A 22,996-nucleotide genomic window follows, 5' to 3' on the forward strand; every position below is an offset into this window, starting at 1 on the left:
GAAAAAAACCTTGCTGGTTTCAGATAGTCAAAATTCACTTTCTCAATCCATGAATGCCAATGATGCACAAATGAATTATCTGAATTCTAATAGTGACAGTGGTTTTTCAGACTTTTAGGAGACTGATGTACCTGGCTTGAAGTTGTACACTTTTTTTTGTTTGTTTGGTTTTTGGACATGTGTTTTCTTCTCTCTTTAGTAAATATTTTCCAGTGGAATGGCTGGTTATAGTAGGTGTATGTTTAACTTTTTAGGAGTCTGTCATACTGTTTTCCAAAGTTATTGTACTATTTTACACTCCTTCTAGTAGTGTGTGATATTTCTAGGCGCTCTGTACTTTTTTTTTCAGTTATAACTGACTTTCAGTTCAGTTCAGTTGTTCAGTCATGTCCGACTCTTTGCGACCCCATGAATCACAGCACGCCAGGCCTCCCTGTCCATCACCAACTCCCGAAGTTCACTCAGACTCACATCCATCGAGTCAGTGATGCCATCCAACCATCTCATCCTCTGTCATCCCCTTCTCCTCCTGCCCCCAATCCCTCCCAGCATCAGAGTCTTTTCCAATGAGTCAACTCTTCGCATGAGGTGGCCAAAGTACTGGAGTTTTAGCTTCAGCATCATTCCTTCCAAAGGAATCCCAGGGCTGATCTCCTTCAATTAAGATAGTTTTAAAAATTTTAGTCAAGTTAGTGTGTGGTGTTATCATGTTTTTAAACAAGTTCATTGAGTTACAATTCACATTCCACGTAGTTCACTCATGACAGTGAGGCCTGGCATGGTGCAGTTCATGGGGTCACAAAGAGTCAGACATGACTGAGCGACTGAACAACAGCAACATAATTCACTCATATAAAGTATATAGTTCATAATTTTTTAGTAGTATATTTACAGTTATGTGCAGCTATCACCACAATTTTAGGATGTTTTCAGTACTTCAAAAAGAAATCCTGTGCTCTTGAACTTTAAATCCCCATACCTCGTGCCCCTAGTCTCACCCTCACCTCCTAGCCCTAAGCAACCATTAAACTGCTTTCTGTGTCTATAGACTTTCCTGTTCTGTACATTTCATATAAATGGAATCATGTAATGTGTAGTCTTTTGTGATTGGCTTCTCTCACTTAACATAATGTTATTAAGGTTTATATGTGTTGTAGCCTGTATCCATTCCTTTAATGGCTGAATAATATTACAAATAATATCACTAATAATAACGTGATGTACCACAATTTGTTTATTCATTTGTTTGTTGAATGAACATTTGGTTCGTTTCTACCTTTGGGCTATTATGAATAATACTGCTATGAACATTCATGTGCAAGTTTTTTTGTGTGGACATGTTTTTCTCTGTCTTGAGCATATACCTAGGAGTGGAATTGCTGGATCATATGGTAACTGTAATCTTTTGAAGAATCGTGAAACTGTTTTTTAAAGTGGTTGGACTATTTTACATTCCCACCAGTAGTGAGTGAGGATTCCAGTTTCTTTACATCTGCACCATACTTGCTTTTATCCATTTGAGACTAATCTTAGTAGATGTGAAGTGTATCTTGTGTTTTTTGTTTGCATTTCCCAAATGGTTAATGATGTTAAAGATCTTTTTATGTACTTACTGACTTTTTGTATATATTCTTTCCTGGATTATCTGTTCATGTTTTTTTGCCCATTTTCTATTGATTTGTTTGACTTTGTTTTCTTAATGGCATCCTTTAAATTTTTTGATAAAATTAAACATATATTTTATTTTTAATGTTTTATATATTTGTATTCTGAGAAACCTTTGCCTACTTCAAGATTACAAATATCTTCTACTACAGTTCCTTGTAAAAGTTTGTAGTAAAATTTTACATTTAAGTCTATGATTCATTTTTCATTAAATTTTGTATACAGGGTGAGTTAATGGTTGATGTTCATCTTTTTTCTGTGTGGCTATCCAGTTAACTCAGCATTTTTTGAAAAGGCTTATTCCCATTGAATTTGTTTTGCCAACTGTGTTGAAAATCAGTTTGTTTTGCCAACTTTGTTGAAAAATAGTGGTCATACACAGTGGCCACTATTTTGTTGCATTGATCATTTTGTCTTTCTTTTAAATACCAAAGTATCTCCATTTTTGTTACATGATAGTTAACTTTGAAATGAGGTGGAATAAGTCATTAGTTCTCAGTCCTTTGTTTTTAGTTTCCCTGTGGATTTCTATGTAGACAGTTTTATCATCCGCACATAGGTACAGTTTTACTTCTTCTCTTCCTTTCTGATCTTTATACTTTTTATTGCCTTATTGCATTGGCTAAGACTTGCCAGGACAACACTGATTAGAAGTGGTGAAAGTGGGAATTCTTTTTTTATTCCTAGTCTCAGGGCTTTTTCTTTTCCTATTTAAGTAGGTGGGTGAATTTTAAAAGATAAAGTAGTAATTTGGCTTTTGTTTTGTAAATTCTTTTGTTTTGATAGCTTTGGAGGTCAAGTTGTGTATTTGGTAAAAGATACAGTGAATAGCTCTTCAATAACGGGGGAGTGAGATTTTCCTCTCTTCAGCTGGAGTAAACTTATCTAGTCATTGAAAAATATAGTATAAAAGTTAGGTGAGAAGCAAGAGCTAGGGCTCAGTATGAGGATGCTCTATATTTCTCACGGAAGTGCTCATGGTTAACTGCCAAGGGGAAAAGAAAGAATAAGACCGAGTAACAAGGGGAGATTTTGTCTTTAGTGTCAAGTGTGCTTTGAGTTAATAGATAATTTAAGAGTGTTTTTGCTTCAAAGCACTAAAAGATACCATTATATAGAATATCATATACATACCTCTCAACCTATTCTGTTATCCTTTGTCTTATTATGTTTTGTCTTTTTTGTCTGTACTTTACATGCAATAAAATTTATGGCTCTAAATGATCCGCAGTGATTTCTGTTAATTGTATTCACCTATCCATTCTGAAGGAGATCAGCCCTGGGATTTCTTTGGAAGGAATGATGCTAAAGCTGAAGCTCCAGTACTTTGGCCACCTCATGCGAAGAGTTGACTCATTGGAAAAGACTGATGCTGGGAGGGATTGGGGGCAAGAGGAGAAGGGGACGACAGAGGATGAGATGGCTGGATGGCATCACTGACTCGTTGGACGTGAGTCTGAGTGAACTCCGGGAGTTGGTGATGGACAGGGAGGCCTGGTGTGCTGCAATTCATGGGGTTGCAAAGAGTCGGACACGACTGAGCAACTGATCTGATCTGATCTGATCTGATGCAGCTATCACCCAGACAAGTTCTTCTTTCCTGCCCCTTTCCAGTCAATTTCCCAACTCCAGAGCCAGCAGCCACTTTCTGGTTTCTGTCACCATAAATCAGTTTCATTGCTGAAAAAGTTTCTCTGTTAGACTATTTGCATATGTTTTTGTAAGGTGATACTGGGAATGTTTTCAAGAAAAGTATAGACTTTCATAAGGAACTTTTAATTTCCTGATCATATACTACTGAATTCTCAGAATCAGTGACCCAGCCTGACAGCTAGCTCCCTAAGCTAGGAGACAAGAATATATTGATGAAATTTTAGTCTGATTGCTGCTTTAATGTCTTCAGTTCAGTTCAGTCGCTCAGTATCTGACTCTTTGCGACCCCATGAATCGCAGCATGCCAGGCCTCCCTGTCCATCACCAACTCCCAGAGTTCACTCAGACTCAACGTCCATCAAGTCAGCGATGCCATCCAGCCATCTCATCCTCTGTTGTCCCCTTTTCCTCCTGCCCCCAATCCCTCCCAGCATCAGAGTCTTTTCCAATGAGTCAACTCTTCACATGAGGTGGCCCAAGTACTGGAGTTTCAGCTTCAGCAGTTTTACCTTTGTTCTTATTGAAAAAGCTACAGGTTTTTCTTTTAGAGAACTCTGTGATAATGTATTACTTTTCCTTGGTATATCTTGTTACGTGATTTTAGGTATTTTTCCATGGATGCTGAAATTTTATCTTTAATTACTAGAGTTTTAAAATCTTACCAGTGATTATATTTTTCTACTTGTACTAAGTTTGTATGATAAGAAATTTACATTCTGTTTTCGTGGTAATGCTAGAAGCTGGTATTTGAATTTCCCAGTTTATAGCATATATATGAAAAAATACTTAATACAATCCAATTTACTTGTGCTTTTATTTTGCTGAGTGATTTTATTACTTAAATAGTAATGTCATCTATAATAATTGGTTTTTATTTTGTTTATATTCTAGTTCATTCAGCCCCTAAAGAAATAACAGTGTCTAAGGGACAAGAAGAGAAACCTGATAGCCTAGTTAAATATTTCAGTGTTGTTTGGTGTAAAGCTTCAAAGAAAAAACACAAAAAGTGGGAAGGTGATGGTGTTCTTATTGTAAAAGGAAAGTCATTTACATTAAAGGATTTGGAAGGCAAAGACATTGGAAGAGGTATTGTGATATTACCTGATGTTTATGATTTGGTCTAAAGTTAATATATGTATCTGACTACAAAACTGAAATGTAATTGTGTTTTATGAAGGTGTTCTTTGTTGACTTTCATGTATAAATTATCTGATAAACATAAATTTATCTTGTAATAGCAATTCTGACAATCTTATGTATACTCAGTGAGATGAATCTCATCCCATGGTATCGTTTTCATTGAATATAAAATGATTAGCTAGATATATACAGTTATATTGGCATTTTTCTGAGATTAAGCAGGTTTTCTTTGTGTGTTTTTCATCTTTTTTCTTTTTTTCCAGAATGCTGAGTGATTAAAAGTTAAAAAAGATGTGGGTATTAGGAATAGAATGATATCTAACTTCAATGATACCTAATAAATATTTGAAAATAGCAAGGCGATAATAGCTAGAGATAACTTAGATTAATGCATCTAAATTGGAGGTAACTGTTATTTCCATTATAAAACATTGCCAGCATGATTTATTTGCATAAGTTAGCCCACAAAATCAGAGTATGTAAAGTTATCATGGTCTTTTTATATTGTCTCTTAAATTACTCTTCAATTCTGAGTGTGGCCCGTAATTATAAAGTCTGTTCTACATGTTGAAGATAACATAGTTTGTAGTTTCAATAACTATGCTAGGAGTAAGCATTCAAAGAGGGTTATAGTTTGTAGTTTAGTAGGGACAGGGCAATGTAATTGATAATTAGGAAGCACTAAGATAATTGTTTCAATGAGAATGTTTGCTAAGTACAATAGGAACATATATAGAAGGACCATGTAAATCAGCCTACGAGGCTAAGGGAAAGCTTCAAAGGAGTTATTGTTTAAGGTAATATGTGAGGGATGAGTGATTTTGTAGGGAATGAGAAAGGGGCATAGCATATGTACAGGTATAGGCAAGAGTGAATTAAAACTACTTCAGTGTTTCAGGAATATAGTATGCGAAGGGCAGTGACAGAGGGGCATGAGTTGAGGCTGAATGGAATTATCTGCAATAGAATTTTTTATTATGAAAATATTGAATACCATATATCCAATATTATGCTTAGTATTTAGAGAAATTAAAAAGAAAATTAGCAATACACATTCCATGTTAGTTAAGGTGTTAGTAGCTCAGTTGTGTCTGACTCTTTGCAACCCCCTGGACTATAGCCCACCGGGCTCCTCTGTCCATGGAATTCTCCAGGCAAGAATACTAGAGTGGGTTGCCATTCTCTTTTCTAGGGGATCTTCCTGACCCAGGGATTGAACTCAGGTCTCTTGCACTGCAGGCAGATTCCTTACCATCTGAGCTACCAAGGATTGAGGCTAAATTTTTTTGAGAACTTGTTTATACTTAATTAGTGAAATTATATTCTAAAGCCCCCTAGCAAGGAAAAAATTACCAAAATTACCCTGGAATATCTGTTACCCATAACTATAGTATATATGGTTTTGAGTATGTGTAGTTTGGATTAATAATAAAATGATCTCTCAGTTCCAAGTAGTGGAAAAAAGTAGAATCACCTCTATACAAGTAGAATCACCTCCGGTGCTTTTAAAAAATGCCAGTGCTTAGGCCTTGATCTCTGAGGCTGTGATTATTTGGTCTGGATGATGGGGAGAGGGACTGAACATCCATATATTTTAGGTTTCTGGATGACTCTCATATCCAGCAGGAGTTGAAAATCACTGGTTTAAAAAATTAATTTATTGGCTTTCAAAGTGTAAGCTTTCAAATATAAGACTTGGTTGCTTAATTATAATGTTAATAATATATCAACCTGGAGTTAATCTTGCAAGTTATCACCTATTGTACAAGCAGTTTTTCTTTTAAATAATTTAGATATTCAGCATTTAAATATTATTACTATAAGGATAAACACTCCTAAGAAACCTGAAGGCTGGAATGCTGAAATTGCTAATAGCTTATGATAATATAGTCAGATTCAGTTGATTTTTATTCCACATACCCAGCAAAGAACAAGTGTGGGAAACAAAGTTCAGGAGTTTAAAGAAAGTCTTCTGGAGATGTAGAGATGTTTGAGACAGTCATCACTAGGGAGCAAAGTGAAACGAGAGATTTTGGAGTTGCAGGGCCTCTTGAAGGTGCCTCAAAGTTAAATTTATTCTTATCTCCCATTTTCATGTAATTAATGGTAATTGGATTAATAGAGTTAGATTCAGTATGAAGATAAAACAGTTATCTTCATTAATATGGAGAGGTCAGGACTGCTGTTGAATTGAAATAGCTTGGGAAATGGAGGGCTGGGTCTTTTAGCATTTAGGAACACCAGCCAAATAACTATTTGGCTTCATCTTAGAGCTTTATCATTAGCAACTGAAAAATGTATATTACGTAGTTCCCAGTTGTCAGAGATTGTAATTATTAGCCCAGTGTTAATAGGGAATTGTAGCAATTTTCCAGCTAGTTTAAAAGGGTCATGTAATGTTATCTAAATTATGATGATCTTTTATTTTTTGTTTTTAGAAACTTTAAAGTTTTTGGTATACACAGTTTTGCCCCTCACAGTGGCACAAAAATCATGCATTTAATGTTCCAAGCAGAGGAGTATAAAATTCCCTCACTCTATCTGATTAATGAGTTCATTTTAAGCAGACCGTGATAACTTACTCATATTTATATTGCATCAACACCTTACACGTGGCAGCACCTAATAAATGTCTGTTGAATTAATGATAATTCAAACAAGTGTGGTATTATAAAATATCCTGCTTTTTATTCAAGAGCGAGAACTTGGACTATCCGTAGCGTCTGTGACAAATGTAGTTTTACTATGCTATCGAAGGTGGACGAGTACAGTACTAGTTCTGTTAGAAACTGCTTCTATTGCGAGTTCTTCACATTTGCACTTGTTTCTAAGTGGAAATAGAGCTGCCCTGGCATTTGTCTAGATTGTTCACAAGAAAGGAGGGTCCATACATAGCCTACCAAAACCCTTCTATGCTTGATTTTCTATAGACAGCAGATGGCAAAACCATGAATACAGTAGACTGTATTTTAAGTAATTAAAAAAAAGCCTTGGGTCTCTAAACCTTACCTAATTTTTATAACTATATAATTATTTATTCCTTCTGATTTTTGCATGTGTGTATTTTTACTAAGAGGATAAATTATATTTTTGTTCTGGCTAGTGGGTTATTATATGAGGCTATTTGCATTCAAAGTAGTTTTCATTCTGTACAGTTATAAGAAGAAACTCTGGTTTTGCTAATTAAGTCATCTTAGAGTGTCAATAAATTAAATTAATTTTTTCCTTCTTAATTTAAAGGCACTGGATATAAACTGAAAGAGCTTGAAAAGATTGAAGAGGGTCAAACAATGATGATTGGTGGAAAAGAAATAGAAGTCATGGGTATCATCTCTCCAGATGATTTCAACAGTGGAAGATGTTTTCAGTTTGGAGGAGGATGTTCTGCTATCTTAAGTTCTTCTCAAGCTGCCAAGAAGTGTTTCTCTAACCCTTTCAAAAGTGTCTGTAAACTCAGTTCAAAGGAAAATAAACAGAACAGTTTCCAAAGTTGCAAACCACGCCATGACCCATATGCGCCAAGTAAGATTTAAAAGCTTAATTTGAGTTTTCTGTTTTTACTGTCTAAAGATATTTTGGTATGTGAATTTAAAGTTGAAATTTTGTTTTAACACTTTCAGGTAGAAGTATGTATCATTTTTCAGATATATAGTCTGACATAAGGGATAATGTTGAAGTTGAATAATAATATAGTTTGAGAAGTATTTTCATAAATAAATGTTCAATTGCAAGAGTATATTAACCAAAATACATGTGTTGAAGGAAAATTGTGCAAATTATAGATGTATAAACACATACATGTGTATGATTTCAACAAAACCTTATTGCTTTTGTAGGGAGAAAAATTAGTAAATTTATAAATTAGGTAAATTTATAAATTAGGAATATTTTTGAACTTCCATTTTGAAGATTGTATGCTTTGATCACAAGTATTAGTAATTAGTGACTTGCTGCTGCTACTAAGTCGCTTCAGTCGTGTCCAACTCTGTGCGACCCCAGAGACAAGAGCCCACCAGGCTCCCCCATCCCTGGGATTCTCCAGGCAAGAACACTGGAGTGGGTTGCCATTTCCTTCTCCAATGCATGAAAGTGAAAAGTGAAAGTGAAGTCACTCAGTCGGGTCCGACTCTTAGCGACCCCATGGACTGCAGCCTACCAGGCTTCACCATCCATGGGATTTTCCAGGCAAGAGTACTGGAGTGGGGTGCCATTGCCTTCTCCCAATTAGTGACTTAATTGAGTATTAGAATATTGAAAGGTGAAAAATACTGAAAGGTGAGATTTCATGTAAATAATTCAAATTTTATTCATGAGAATTCAATCCAGTCAAGTTAATTTTCACATTAATGAATTTAATTTAAAAATTGCATCAAAAATAAAACCTAGTCTGTTTATGACTTTTTAAGATTTGATTGCTCAGTCAACAAGTATTTCTTGTGTGCCTTTTATACATTGGGCCCAGAGGTAAAACTGTCATTACAGAGCTTCTCATTTGGTGACGTGACAGACATAAAATTTGAATTATATTAAGTCTGTGATTCATTTTGCCTGAAATAGTGTGTACAGGGTGAGTTAATGATTGATGTTCGTCTTTTTCCACGTGGCAGTAAGAATGGCAGTGTATGTGCTCAGTTGTGTCCGTCTCTTTGTGACCCCATGGAGTGCAGCCTGCCAGGCTCCTCTGTCCATGAAATTGTCAGGGCAAGAACACTGGAGCAGGTTGCCATTTCCTTCCCCAGGGGATCTTCCCAACCTAGGGTTCGAATTGTCCTCTCTTGCATCTGCTGCATTGGCAGGTGGATTCTTTACCACTGTGCCATCTGGGAAGTTCTTTCCATGTGGATATCCAGTTAATTCAGCATTTGTTTGAAAAGACTTATTCTTATTGAATTTGTTTTGTTATATAGAAGTTGGAGAAGAGAGTAAGCTTTTCTCATAATGGTAGTAAAAATACTGAAATAATTATAAAAATAACTCTTAAAATAGCTATAAATAGAAGTGTTAAGGGCTTCCCAGGTGGCTCTGTTGGTAAAGAATCTACCTGCCAATACAGAAGACATAAGAGACACAGGTTCATCCCCTGGGTTGGGAAGATCCCCTGGAGGAGGGCATGGTGACCTACTCCAGTTTTCTTGCCCGGAGAATCCCGTGGACAGAGGAACCTGGCGGGCTATAGTCCATAGGGTCACAAAGAGTCAGACATAACTGAAGGGGCTTAGAATGCACGCATGCTTGCAAAAAGTATTAAAATAACTATTTTCCCCTCTTGCCATTTTGGGGACAGAATTTTTGAAATAAAAGGACCTTTTAGATAATTTAGACCAATCCCTTCACTTTGCATTTGAGGAAACTGAGTACCAGAAGGATGAACTGACTTGCTTAAAGTAGGTATTGGCATAATTTGTATTAAAACCCCCAAATTAAAAACTCCTTGCTTTCTTCTAGCTCATTTGAGACTTAATTGAAATTTAGAGAGTGGGAGTTTCTGCTTCTGATTTTTCTCTTTGTGTGAATATTTTGTCTGTCACACTGGCTCATAAGCCTCCTTCTGTCCTTTATGCTTCTTTCTCTTCACCTTCCTGTTATGTAGTAGAGAACTGTGGTGAACTGAAAGGAACACTGTGCTTAGTCAAGGGCCTGAGTTAGAGTCCTGCTTTTGCCACTAAACTACTGATTCTTCGACCAGTTGAGGTAGTCACTTACTTCACTATATTTTGCCTCATGTAAAATGTGGGTTTTAATAACTACCATAGAGATTTAGAGTGCCTGGTATATACTGTATACAATAAATATTTGATAACTGAGTGAATGAAAAATTTTATTATGATAATTTGTATATATGTGTACATGAGTGTGTGTGTGTGTGTGTGTGTGTGTGTGTGTGTGTGTAAGCAAGCCCTTTTTGTAAGTGGTAAATGCTTGATTATCCTCTCTCTTTTTAAATCTTGTTAAAGGTAGTTCTAACCTGTAGACTTAAAACTAAAGCAAGAGAGATTTTGTTAGCATTAAATAATGCTTCATGATCATGAAGGGCATCTAAAGATTTAAACTGATGTCCTATTGCTGTGGTGCTTTAGGTTTTATTTTTCTCGAAGCTTCGTGCTTTGTTAGATGACTTATGATTCTATGGTCCTTGCTTGAGCTGTGAATCATCTTTACCTCTATTTTCTTTTTAATTCCCTTTGTCCTTTTTAACTAATTTTTTAAAAAGCTTTCTTTCTTTATTTATAGCTTCACTGAGCCTTAGTTGCTGCGTGTGGGCTTTCTCTAGTTGCAGTGAGCAGGGGTTACTCTAGTTGCTGTGCAGGCTTCTCATTGCAGTGGCTTCTCTTGCTTACGCTTGGGCTCTACAACGCACGGGCTTCAGTAGTTGCAGAGCGTTTGCTCAGTTGCTCTGAGGCATGTGAGATCTTCCCAGACCAGGGGCCATACCTGTGTCCCCTGCATTGGCAGGTGGATTCTTAACTGCTGGACCACTAGGGAGATCCTCTTTTTGTTCTTTTTTTTTTTTAAAAGGAGCCATTTCTTGGTTGGAAATCCACAAGACATACTCTGTTCTTTACTACTGGGATATGGAGGAAACTCAGGGGCTGAGTTTTCCGTTTTCACACTCTATTCCCCTACCTGCCAGGAATTCACCTTGAAAATGAGAGTTTCTTTTGGTTGCTCAGAAACCTGGGAAGATCCACAGAAAACCTTCCTCCAGGTAATTACTATCAGTAAACATGACCAGACTCTCATTTCTGTGACTATATATTTCCACACTGAGGGTTATTTATTAAATCCCCTGTGGGTTTTTTTTTTTTTTTTGGTTGCCCCACACAGCTTGTGAGATGTTAGTTCCTGGACCAGGGTTTGAACCCGTGTCCTTAGCAGTGAAAGCACTGAGTCTTAGTCTCCTGGAACCTATTGTTTTTTAATCTCCTTTTCTCATCTTTGTTCTCTTTTTTCATATTTTAAAAAATCTATTTTACTTTTTTTAACCATGATGCAGACATACAAATATATCCAAAAAATTACTTTGATGGGTTTATTATCTGATTTCAGATTTATCAATTCATACCAGCTTTCTAGTTACATTTGGTTTTGTTTTTTGAATGATTTTAAATCTTTTAAATTGTATTACCATATTACTAAAGAATTACATTGTTATTTGACGGTTACTCCATGCTGCTTTGTCAAGATTCATGAATTTTACATTTCATAAATGAAGTAATTAATTTTAAGCAAATAATGGTGGTGAAGTCAATGGAAAATTTGTCATTCTTTCTCAGTTCTTCTGATTAATAGGGGTGATAGACATTGTTAGTCGGCATAGGAATTAAAATAAAGGAAGCCTTTATATTAAATTTGGAAAGCCTTTCGAGAATAAGAAGCTATGAGTATTAGTAAAGGCCATCTTGGCAAAATTCCAACCTGTGCTTTCAGTTGGAAATAGTTCTCTTTGCTTTGAATACTGAACTAGTAAGTGTTGTGGCTTGATGAATTCTTTATGAAACAATAGTGAATTTTAGTGGTTTCAAAGCACTTTTGTGCATGAAATTTGAAAAGCTCTTTGCCATTCTTTGCATGAATCTTACATCAATAAGGCATGGGATTTTATTTTTAAAATTTTGTACCTTTGCTTAGCATTGATGTTACTGAATTTCAAAATTATTGTGTTTTAATTTTTTTTTCTTTTTGAATTTCAAAGTTTTTGATTTTTTTTTGTTGCAAATGACTGCAAACAGTTGTATCTTCTGAGTAATTAGAGCAAGATAATGTAATTACTGACAGAGTGAAATACATTTATAATTATACTTTTCCCTTTCTCTTAAGATTCCCTTGTTATGCTCCGACCAGATAAGAATCACCAGTGGCTGTTCAATAAGAACTGTTTTCCTGTTGTGGATGTAGTGATAGATCCTCACCTCGTATATTACCTTCGACCACATCAGAAAGAAGGGATCACATTCCTTTATGAATGTGTAATGGGAATGAGGTAGGAAAATAATTTGTTTGATCTAATCAGAGCTTTGATTTACCTGTAACATAATGGTTTCTAGGATGAGCCTAATATATAATGAGTCTCAATGAGTGCAGCATACATTTTAGTTGATAGGAATGGCAAATGGTAATGTGTATGTTTTATTCCACAGGTGGGTTCTTTTTAAAAAAATAATTTTATTAAAAAAAAAATTTGGCTGTGCCTGGTCTTAGTTGAGGCAGGCAGGATTTATAATCTTCATTGCAGCATGCAGGATCTTTTTTTTTAATGCAGCATGCAAACTCTTAGTTGCAGCATGTGGGATCTAGTTCCCTGACCAGGGATTGAACCCAGGCCCCTTGCATTGGAGCCCAGAGTCTTAGCCACAGTGGACCGCCAGGGAAATCTCCACAGGTAGTTCTTGAAGGATACTGTGTGCTAAATATCTTGCTTGGAACTGGACACACAACTTATGAGGATTTTGCAAAAAAGTTTCCTTCTTATCTCACCTCTGTTTACACACACACACACACACACACACACACAGGAGTCCCTCTTCCTCTTTTATAATTGAGTTTTCTTAAAGAATTATAGTCAAAATACAGTTGAAGTAGAAGACACACACATAAATTCAAACCAAAGAGGGTTAAAAGAATCAAAGGTCTCTGCTAACATATTAGTACATTTCCTTCCAGGCCTTTTTTGTTGTTTTTGATGCATAGGACCTCGATTTTTACATTGGTCATTGCCACTCAGTATGCCTCAGTTACTAGGAAGCTGGGAATGTAAATTCCTTCAAGTTCTAAAGAACCCCTTGAATGATGCTGCTGCTGCTGCTAAGTCGCTTCAGTCATGTCCGACTCTGTGTGACCCCATAGACGGCAGCCCACCAGGCTCCCCCATCCCTGGGATTCTCCAGGCAAGAACACTGGAGTGGGTTGCCATTTCCTTCTCCAAGGCATGAAAGTGAAAAGTGAAAGTGAAGTCGCTCAGTCGTGTCCGACTCTTATCGACCCCTGACAAGGGGAAAATTATCTCCTGGAAACTTTCTAGATGCATGTTCTTTCAAATATGCTCTTCTTTTTTGGAGATCTTACTTCAGTTGGCCTGAGAATCATCTTTTATTTCTTTTCTCTCATCTTCTCTATCTAATCACACCTAAGCTTTTGAATATTTTGACTTCCTAAATACCATTTCTAACCTAATTGTTTCTGGCCCTCACTATAGCAGTTCTAGTAACTGGTGTCATAAAATTATATTTTATCTGGACTATTGCAACAGCTTCTAACTTGTGTATCTGTTTCTGATGCTCCTCAGATTCCTTCTACTTATTGCTGCCAGTTTGATATTTCTGGAAACAGTTCTGAACATGGCATTTCCTTGCTTAAAATGATTGCAATTCTCAGAACTTAGAGCAATGTTTCCTAATCTGTGGTATGCACTCCACTTGGGTGGTGTATAGAATTATTTTAGGTGTACATGGACAAACTTTATTTTTTACTTTTAATCATAGCATATTTAGTTAGTGAATAATTGGAAAGAAATAGCATATCAAACTTTTGGTTTCACAAGTAGATTATGCTTAGAAAGAATTTATTTTCTTTTCAAATAAATCTAAGTTAAAAAGTGAGTTGATTTAGAGAAAAATAATAAATAGTAACATATAGTATCACATATATGGCAAAGCAGTGTAGTCATTCTTGGAAGACTGATGTTGGGGAGACACTGACTTACAAGATACAGTCTGAGCTTTCAAGGGCAAGAATCCTTATCTTCTGTCTTCTACCAATCTTGCCAGCTTCCTAACCTTGTATTTCTTTGCTTGGAATTCAGTTCAAGCTCCAGCTGTGCTGATGTGTTAATACTGATTAATGTAGTGAATTCCTGTTTTCCTTTAAAACTCTGCTCAAGGTTCATCTTCTTCAAGGGAAGCCTTTCTGCTCTCTTCGCTATACCTGAATGCTGGATCACTGTTTTCTCTCTGCCACTCACTATATCTCGTTTAGCTGGCATCTTGCAATGGCAAAATATAAAATAATCTAAAGTAATTATAAGGGCTATGCTGCTGCTAAGTCACTTCAGTCGTGTCCGACTCTGTGCGACCCCATAGACGGCAGCCCACCAGGCTCCCCCGTCCCTGGGATTCTCCAGGCAAGAACACTGGAGTGGGTTGCCATTTCCTTCTCCAATGCATGAAAGTGAAAAGTGAAAGTGAAGTCGCTCAGTCGTTTCCGACTCTTTGAGACCCCATGGACTGCAACCCACCAGGTTCCTCCGTCCATGGGATTTTCCCAGCAAGAGTACTGGAGTGGGGTGCCATTGCCTTCTCCAAATAAGGGCTGTAGTAATCTAAAATAATAATAGTGGCTATAATTCATGTTTGTAATTTTTTCTCTATATTTTAAACTGGAAAACATAAATAAAATTGGTTTTGGTTGTTATTTCTACTAGTAAGAAACAGAATGGATTACCAAACTATACTTATATATTTCCTTAATTCCTTTGGATTTTGTAACTTTTAAAGTGTTTATCTAATACCTGTCAAAGAGCTTTTAAAACTATAAAGTGGTATAAATGCCAGTTACTGATAGTATTCCTTATAATGTTTAATTTTCAATTGCATGAACCAAATAGACTTGTAGGACAAGATTTTTACTAAATTATGTGTATTAGATCAAATAGTGTTTAATTTTTCTTACAGGTCAGGGAGCTATTTTGGTCGAGGACTTCATTTATTGCAAGAAAATCATAAATACAGATCACTAGGTCTTTCTGGTTTATGTTTCATTACATTTTAAAGTGTTTTGATATCTAATACTGAAACTGATAAAAACTGCTCAGCTGTCAGTGATGAGAAGCACAGTTATAGTTAAATTATTTAACTGTAGATATGAAATTGGCATTCATTTCTAGTTTCTAAATATGGAATCATTATAGTAACAGATTTAGATTCAACTGTAATTTCAATTTGTTTTAGTAATTTAGTTGACAGTAAATATATAATGAATATAATTAGCACAGATGCAAAATGTCATAAATCAGCTGAATGAAAAGCTAGAAAATGTGTTTAGTGGGGGCTAGAATTCATCCTAATTACAAAATATCAGCTTCTGGTTTTTGACTAATAGGTGATGATGTTAGAGGCATAAAATATTTTCCTTTTGTAGTTGAAGGAAATATAATTATTTCTAACAGGGTGAATGGCAGATGTGGAGCTATTCTTGCCGATGAAATGGGTTTAGGGAAAACACTGCAATGTATTTCGCTTATCTGGACCCTACAGTGTCAGGGACCCTACGGAGGCAAGCCAATAGTAAAGAAGACACTTATTGTCACACCTGGAAGCTTGGTGAATAATTGGAAGAAAGAATTCCAAAAATGGTTAGGAATCGAAAGGATCAAGATATTTACTGTTGATCAGGTAAGAGACTTTTGAAAATTTAGATTTGGTTATTTACTAAATCTCTAGTTTTTCAGATCAGTGCTGCAGCTTTCACTATCTAGTAGTTTTTCAAGCATATGTAGTTCTCTTTTTTCTGATAGATGGAATATTGCCTTACAATTTAGTTATGAGTTAATATATTCTAATACCTAGATAATAGTTTTCAGGAATATGCTGCTTTTATTTAATTTCACACAATTTTTGCCCATGATTTGTTAAAGGTTACCTTTTTTTTTAGGACCACAAAGTAGAAGAATTCACGAAATCTCCATTTTATTCTGTTCTTATCATCAGTTATGAAATGTTACTTCGTTCCCTGGATCAAATTAAGAATGTAAAATTTGATCTTCTAATTTGTGATGAAGGGCATCGTTTGAAGAACAGTACCATTAAGACAACTACAGCCCTCATTAGCCTCTCCTGTGAGAAAAGGATAATTTTAACTGGTCTGTATTTACTTTGGGTGAGATATGATGGAATTTTGCCTAATGAACATGCAGAACTTGTAGTATGATGTTTGACATCCAAAGAATTGATGATATTGAGTGAAATTCATACTAATCAACCTGGGTTAGTTGAGTCTCGGTAGGATTCTGAATTATCAAATTCCTGTGTAATGTTTCCCAGATTTTGGATTCTTTGAGGAATAAACACGATGGTATCATGATAAAGAAAGTAGAAGATGGGGCTAGACTGCTTGAGCTTGGTTTCCAAGTCTGACATTCATTTATAGCTGTGCAACTTTGGGCAAATTATACTTCTCCATACCTCAATTTTCTTATGCGTGAAATAGATTCCTTATGTTTTGAGGGTCAAATGAGTTAATTCATGTAAAGTTCTTGGAAGACCACCCTTATATGATAAGTGTTTAATACAAATATCCTTTATTTTTCCATGTTTGTGCTGTATGCATATGGTTTTTTGCTGGCCAAAGCTTCTAGCCCAGGTTGTCTAGAAAAGTGGGATAGACTATACAATAAATACAAGAATATTTTTCTGCCTTATCCTTTTTAGCTTAAGGCCTAGACTAGAATTAGGCCTGAATGACTCAAAGGAATTATTTTCCCACACCTCATTTTGGTCTTGTGTGGTGCTTTCAACTTACCATTTTGGTAGCAGGAGAAAAAAGTTGTCATTACTAATGTTTACATCCCTTCTGTTTTCTGCTCAAGGCTCCTTTTCCTGATCATCTTTTATCCTTTTAGAAAGGACGGGCAGGGCATGGTTATTTTTCTTGCATCATATCCCACGTCTTTGTCCTTCATGCATGTCAGAGCTCTGCTCTGAAGTTAAAATGAGGGAGAGGGGGTGTGCCCAACAGCTTATTCCTCCAGTATACACCTTCAGGGTAGGAGTGTGCCCTGGAGCAGCAGAGAACCCGCCCCCTGCAGAGGGTGCCCACCTTCAAATAATTTATGGCTATTCGTGTAGAAGGATTGTATTACCATTACCAAATGTGATTTTAAAGACCGTATATACTTTTTAGAAATGATTTGGGGAACTGTTAAATGACCTTTACGTTCTTCATATTTAGTCAAAGTGGATTCTTTATACTTCTTGACTAGCCTTTGATTTTGAAATCCTTGGGGCCAGAAAAGCAATGGAAAAAAAAAAAAGATTTAGCTGAATTTAGTTACATTGTAGGAAAAGCAAAGCGGAGATTATTTATTTTTACTGCTCAGTGTGGTGTCAATATTGCTTACCTAAATAGTAGTAATAGCTATAGTGTTAAAAAGATTGGCATTCAAGGGGGAAAACAAAGAGTGAGAAATTTAGATTACTTTTGGGTAATAATAATAGAGCAATAAAAAAAAATAGGACTTCCCTGGTGGCACAGTGGATAAGAATTCACCTGCCAACGCAGGGGACACGGGTTTGATCTCTGGTCTGGGAAGATTCCACATGCTGTGCAGCAACTTAGCCCGAGCACCACACCTACTGAGCCCATGCTCTAGAGCCCAAGAGCCGCAACTGCCGAAGCCCGGCTAGAGCCTGTGCTCTGCAGTGAAAGAAGCTGTCACAGTGAGAAGCTTGCACAGCATGATGAAGGAGTAGCCCATTTACCACAGCTAGAGAAAGCCACACGTGGCAACCAGACCCAGACCCAGTGCAAAAAAATGGATTCTCTTCTATTTGACAATCAGATAATGTCCTTTAGCAAAAGCGAACAGTTTTACAACTATTCTCAATTATAAGAAAATACCAATTTAACTAGCGTTACAAATTAAATTTTATTTTGTTGTTGCTGTTCAGTCACCCAGTCGTGTCTACTTGTGAGTTGGACAGTTGCATTCAGTGACTCCCATGCTAGTAAGATCATGCTTAAAATCTTGCATGCTAGGTTTCAGCATTATGCTAACCAAGAAATTCCAAATATCCAAGCTGGGTTTAGAAAAGGAAGAGGAACCAGAGATAAAATTGCCAACATTCGCTGGGTCATAGAGAAAACTAGGGAATTCCAGAAGACATCTACCTCTGTTTCATCCACTACACTAAAGCCTTTGATTGTGTGGATCACAACAAACTGGAAAACTCTTAAAGAGATGGGAATACCAGACCATCTTACCTGTCTCCTGAGAAAGCTGTATGCGGGTCAAGAAGCAACAGTTAGAACCCTGTTTGGAACAACTGATTGGTTCAAGATCCAGAAAGGGGAACCACAGAGCTGTCTGCTGCCACCCTGTTTGTTTAACCTATACGCTGAGCACATCATGAGAAATGCCGGGCTGGATAAGTTACAAGCTGGAATCAAGAAAGGTGGGAGAAACATCAACAACCTCAGATATGCAGATGACACCACCCTTATGGCAGAAAGTGAAGAGGAACTAAAGAGCTTCTTAGTGAAAGAGAAGAGTGAAAAAGTTGGCTTAAAGCTCAACATTCAGAAAACTAAGATCATGGCATCCAGTCCCGTCACTTCATAGCAAGTAGATGGGGAAACAGTGGCAGACTTTATTTTTGGGGGCTCCAAAATCACTGCAGATGGTGATTGCAGCCATGAAATTAAAAGACGCTTACTCCCTGGAAGGAAAGTTATAACCAACCTAGACAGCACATTAAAAAGCATAGACATTACTTTGCCAACAAATGTCCGTCTAGTCAAGGCTATGGTTTTTCCAGTGGTCATGTATGGCTGTGAGAGTTGGACTATAAAGAAAGCTGAGTGCTGAAGAATTGATGCTTTTGAACTGTGGTGTTGGGGAAGACTCTTGAGAGTCCCTTGAACTGCAAGGAGATCCAACCAGTCCATCCTGAAGGAAATCAGTCCTGAATGTTCATTGGAAGGACAGATGTTGAAGCTGAAACTCCAATACTTTGGCCACCTGATGTGAAGAACTGACTCATTTGAGAAGACCCTGATGCTGAGAAATATTGAGGGCAGGAGGAGAAGGGGACAACAGAGGATGAGATAGATGGTTTGATGGCATCATTGACTCAATGGACATGAGTTTGAGTAAACTCTGGGAGTTGGTGATGAACAGGGAGGCCTGGCGTGCTGCAGTCCATGGGGTTGCAAAGAGTCAAACATGACTGAGTAACTGAACTGAACTGATAATGATTTTTAATTGGGGGAAAGTTGCTTTACAGTGTTGTGCGGTTTCTGCTGTACAACAATGCAAATCAGCTATAATTATACATATATCACCTCCCTCTTGAGCCTCCCTTCCCTCCCTTCATCCTACCCTTCTAAATTGTCACAGAGTGCTAGACTGGGCTTCTTGTGTTACATAGCAACTTCTCACCAGCTACCTGTTTTAGACTTGGTAGTATATATATCGGAGAAGGCAATGGCACCCCACTCCAGTACTCTTGCCTGGAAAATCCCATGATGGAGGAGCCTGGAAGGCCGCAGTCCATGGGGTCACTGAAGGTTGGACACGACTGAGTGACTTCACTTTCACTTTTCACTTTCATGCATTGGAGAAGGAAATGGCAACGCACTCCAGTGTTCTTGCCTGGAGAATCCCAGGAAGGGGGGCTTCCATCTGTGGGGTTGCACAGAGTCGGACACGATTGAAGTGACTTAGCAGCATTGTATATATATCCATGCTACTTGCTACATTCTTCTGCTCTCTCTTTACCCCACTGTGACCACACGTCCATTCTCTGTATCTGTTTCTATTCTTTCCCTGAAAATAGGTTCATCAATACCACTTTTCTAGATTCCATATATATGCATTAATATACAATATTTGTTTTTCTCTTTCTGACTTATTTCACTCTCTATAACAGGCTCTACATTCATTCACCTCACTAGAACTGACTCAGATGTGTTCCTTTTTATGGCTAAGTAATATTCCATTGTATATATGTACCACATTTTTATTCATTCATCTGTTGATGGGCATCTAGGTTGCTTCCATGTCCTAACTATTGTAAATAGTGCTGCAGTGAACAGTGGGTACATGTGTCTTTTAGAATTGTGGTTTTCTCAGGGTATATTCGCAGTAGTGGGATTGTTGGGTCATATGGTAGATTTATTCCTAGTTTCTTTTTTTTTATGGAATCTCCATATTGTTCCCCTTAATTCTTGTATCGGTTTACATTCCCACCAACAGTGCAGGAGGGTTCCCTTTTCTCCACATCCTCTTCAGCCTTTTTGTTTGTAGATCTTTTGATGATGCCCATTCTGACCATCGTATTAAAACCTAGACAGTGTATTATAAAGCAGAGACATCACTTTGCTGACAAAAGTCCATATAGTCAAAGAGAGTTGGACCATAAAGAAGGCTGAGTATTGAAGAATTTATGCTTTTGATCTGTGATGCTGAAGAAGGCTTTTGAGAGTCCCTTGGACATCGGGGAGATCAAACCAGTCAATCCTAAAGGAAATCAACCCTGAATATTCACTGGAAGGACTGATGCTGAAGCTGAAACTCCAATACTTTGGCCACCTGATGTGAAGGGCCAACTCACTGGAAAAGACCCTGATGCTGGGAAAAACTGAGGGCAGGAGAAGGGGGTGACAGAGGATGAGATGGTTGGATGGGCTTACTGACTCAATAGACATGAGTTTGAGCAAACTCTGGGGGATAGTGAAGGACAGGGAAGCCTGATGTGCTGCAGTCCACGGGATTGCAGGAGTCAGACATGACTGAGTGACTGAACAGCAACAATTCTGACCAGTGTAAGGTGATACCTCATTGTAGTTTTGATTTGATTTCTCTAATAGTGATGTTGAGCATCTTTTCATGAGTTTATTAGCCATCTGTATGTCTTCCTTGGAGAAATATCTGTTTAGGTTTTCTGTCCAATTTTTGATTGGGTTGTTTGTTTTTCTGATGTTGGGCTATATGAGCTGCTTATATATTTTGGAGATTAATAAATTTAATATTTTCAGTAGAAAATGATTCTGGGACTCCATTCAGCAGGACTATCCCAATGATGACCAATAAGGTCATTTCCTTGCCCCCTTTATTTGTGCTTTGTCTTCTTTACCTTGTTTCTGCTTTCTTTCTTTCTTTTTTAAAAATATATTTATGTATTTGGCTGCATTGGGTCTTAGTTGCAGGTCTTTGTTGCATCATGTGGGACCTTTTTCCTGTTGTTGTTGTGGCAAGCAGGCTCTCTGGTTGCTCCGTGGCATGTGGTTAGTTCCCCAACCAGGGAATGAACTCAGTCCCCTGCCTTGCAAGGTGGATTCTTAACCACTGGACCACCAGAGATGTCCCTGTTTCGGCTTTCCTGTCCTGGTCGCTCCTGCTCCTGAGCTGCGAATTTAGGTGAAAACTAGCACTAGGTAAGCTCTCATATTTAGAAATGCTTATAGTTGGTTTTCATCTGCTCAGAATTGCCTTAATAAATTCTTTTTAATAGTGGCAGGGTATCTTACTCCCAAGGTGATTTGTGTTTTATTGTGGAATTAACATTCGATTATGAGTATGTGCAGTGCTGCATACATAATAGGTGCTCAAAAGCTATCTTAAGAATCCAATGAAAGTAATTTTGATTTTGTTTCCTCCTCTTATCTGGCCCTGTGCTGTGAAGAATATTCAGTTAATATTTCCTCCAGGAAAAGTTTTAATATTAAAATTAAATTAAAATTTAATAGAGGTATATTAAACTTCTAGGGATGCCATAACAAAATACCACGGACTGGGTGGTAAATTTCTTCATTGACAACAGAAATGTATTTTCCCACCATTCTGGAGACTGGAAGTCCAGTCTCAGGCTGTCAGCAGGTTTGATCTCTTCTGAGGCCTCTCTCCTCGCCTTGAAGATGCCTGTCTGCTTGCTGAGTCCTCTCATGGCCTGTCCTCTGAGTGTGTATATCCCTGTGTGTTTTTTCTTCTTGAAAGAATACAAGTCATGTTGGATTAGGGCCTCACCCTTATGAGTTTCTTTAACTTTACCTCCTTAAAAAGCCTGTTTTCTAATATAGTCACACTGGGAATTAGGACTTTCAAGATACGAATTTTGAGGGGACACAGTCAATTCATAACATCTCATTATGTCAAATAGCCTTCATTAGATATTAGATATCCTTTATTTATAGTATAAAAAAGAAAAATATGAGATTTGAAGCAAAATTCTTATTGAAGAATAGAAGTTAAAAATATATGCAGACATACAGATACATATATGTACTGGTGTATTATGGCATGCTTAGAAACTAGAGAATGGAAGTCATCCTTTAGTCTCAGTTTCTTAATGAGCTGTTAGCATTTTGTCATGTTTCATTATTCTCTGTCACACACACACACACACACACACACACACACAGAACATACATGCATATTTCTTTATTTTTTGTATATATTGGGTTGGCCAAAACGTTTGTTTGGGTTTTCCCATAAGATCATATGGAAAAACCTGAATGAACTTTTTGGCCAATCCAGTACATATAAAGTCCATCTTTATTCATTGACACACATAATGCACATCAAAATACACTTAATGTAAACATTTTTCTATTATATTGCATAATTTTGAAATGTGATGAATATCTACAAGCACATACTTTTTTCTATGTCGACTGCTAAAAGTGAAATTATTGGATCTAAAGGAAAAATACACAGAGGAGTATGTATAAAGAGCTCTTACACCTTTTTATGGAGATCAGAGACACGGATATAGCTGTAGGTTATTGGTAGTGTTCCTGTACTTGGGTTGGGTGGTAGATTTATGTC

The 22,996-nt window shown here is 37.0% G+C and overlaps 1 protein-coding gene across 4 annotated transcripts in view; it reads left to right on the forward strand.

Annotated features, from left to right (window-relative positions):
• Positions 1–22,996, forward strand: part of RAD54B (RAD54 homolog B) — a 117,277-nt gene that overhangs the window by 65,258 nt on the left and 29,023 nt on the right. For 2 of the 4 annotated variants that reach the window (XM_061439353.1, XM_061439352.1), the window contains 6 exons: positions 4,210–4,404; positions 7,699–7,980; positions 11,090–11,164; positions 12,277–12,439; positions 15,620–15,845; positions 16,105–16,312. In XM_061439353.1, the coding sequence (XP_061295337.1) occupies positions 4,210–4,404; positions 7,699–7,980; positions 11,090–11,164; positions 12,277–12,439; positions 15,620–15,845; positions 16,105–16,312 (1,149 nt within the window). The remainder of the gene's footprint in view (positions 1–4,209; positions 4,405–7,698; positions 7,981–11,089; positions 11,165–12,276; positions 12,440–15,619; positions 15,846–16,104; positions 16,313–22,996) is intronic. The other 2 variants (XM_061439355.1, XM_061439354.1) reach the window with 1 other exon arrangement.

This window comes from Bos javanicus, chromosome 14 (assembly GCF_032452875.1).
Source record: "Bos javanicus breed banteng chromosome 14, ARS-OSU_banteng_1.0, whole genome shotgun sequence".
Taxonomy (NCBI): domain Eukaryota; kingdom Metazoa; phylum Chordata; class Mammalia; order Artiodactyla; family Bovidae; genus Bos; species Bos javanicus.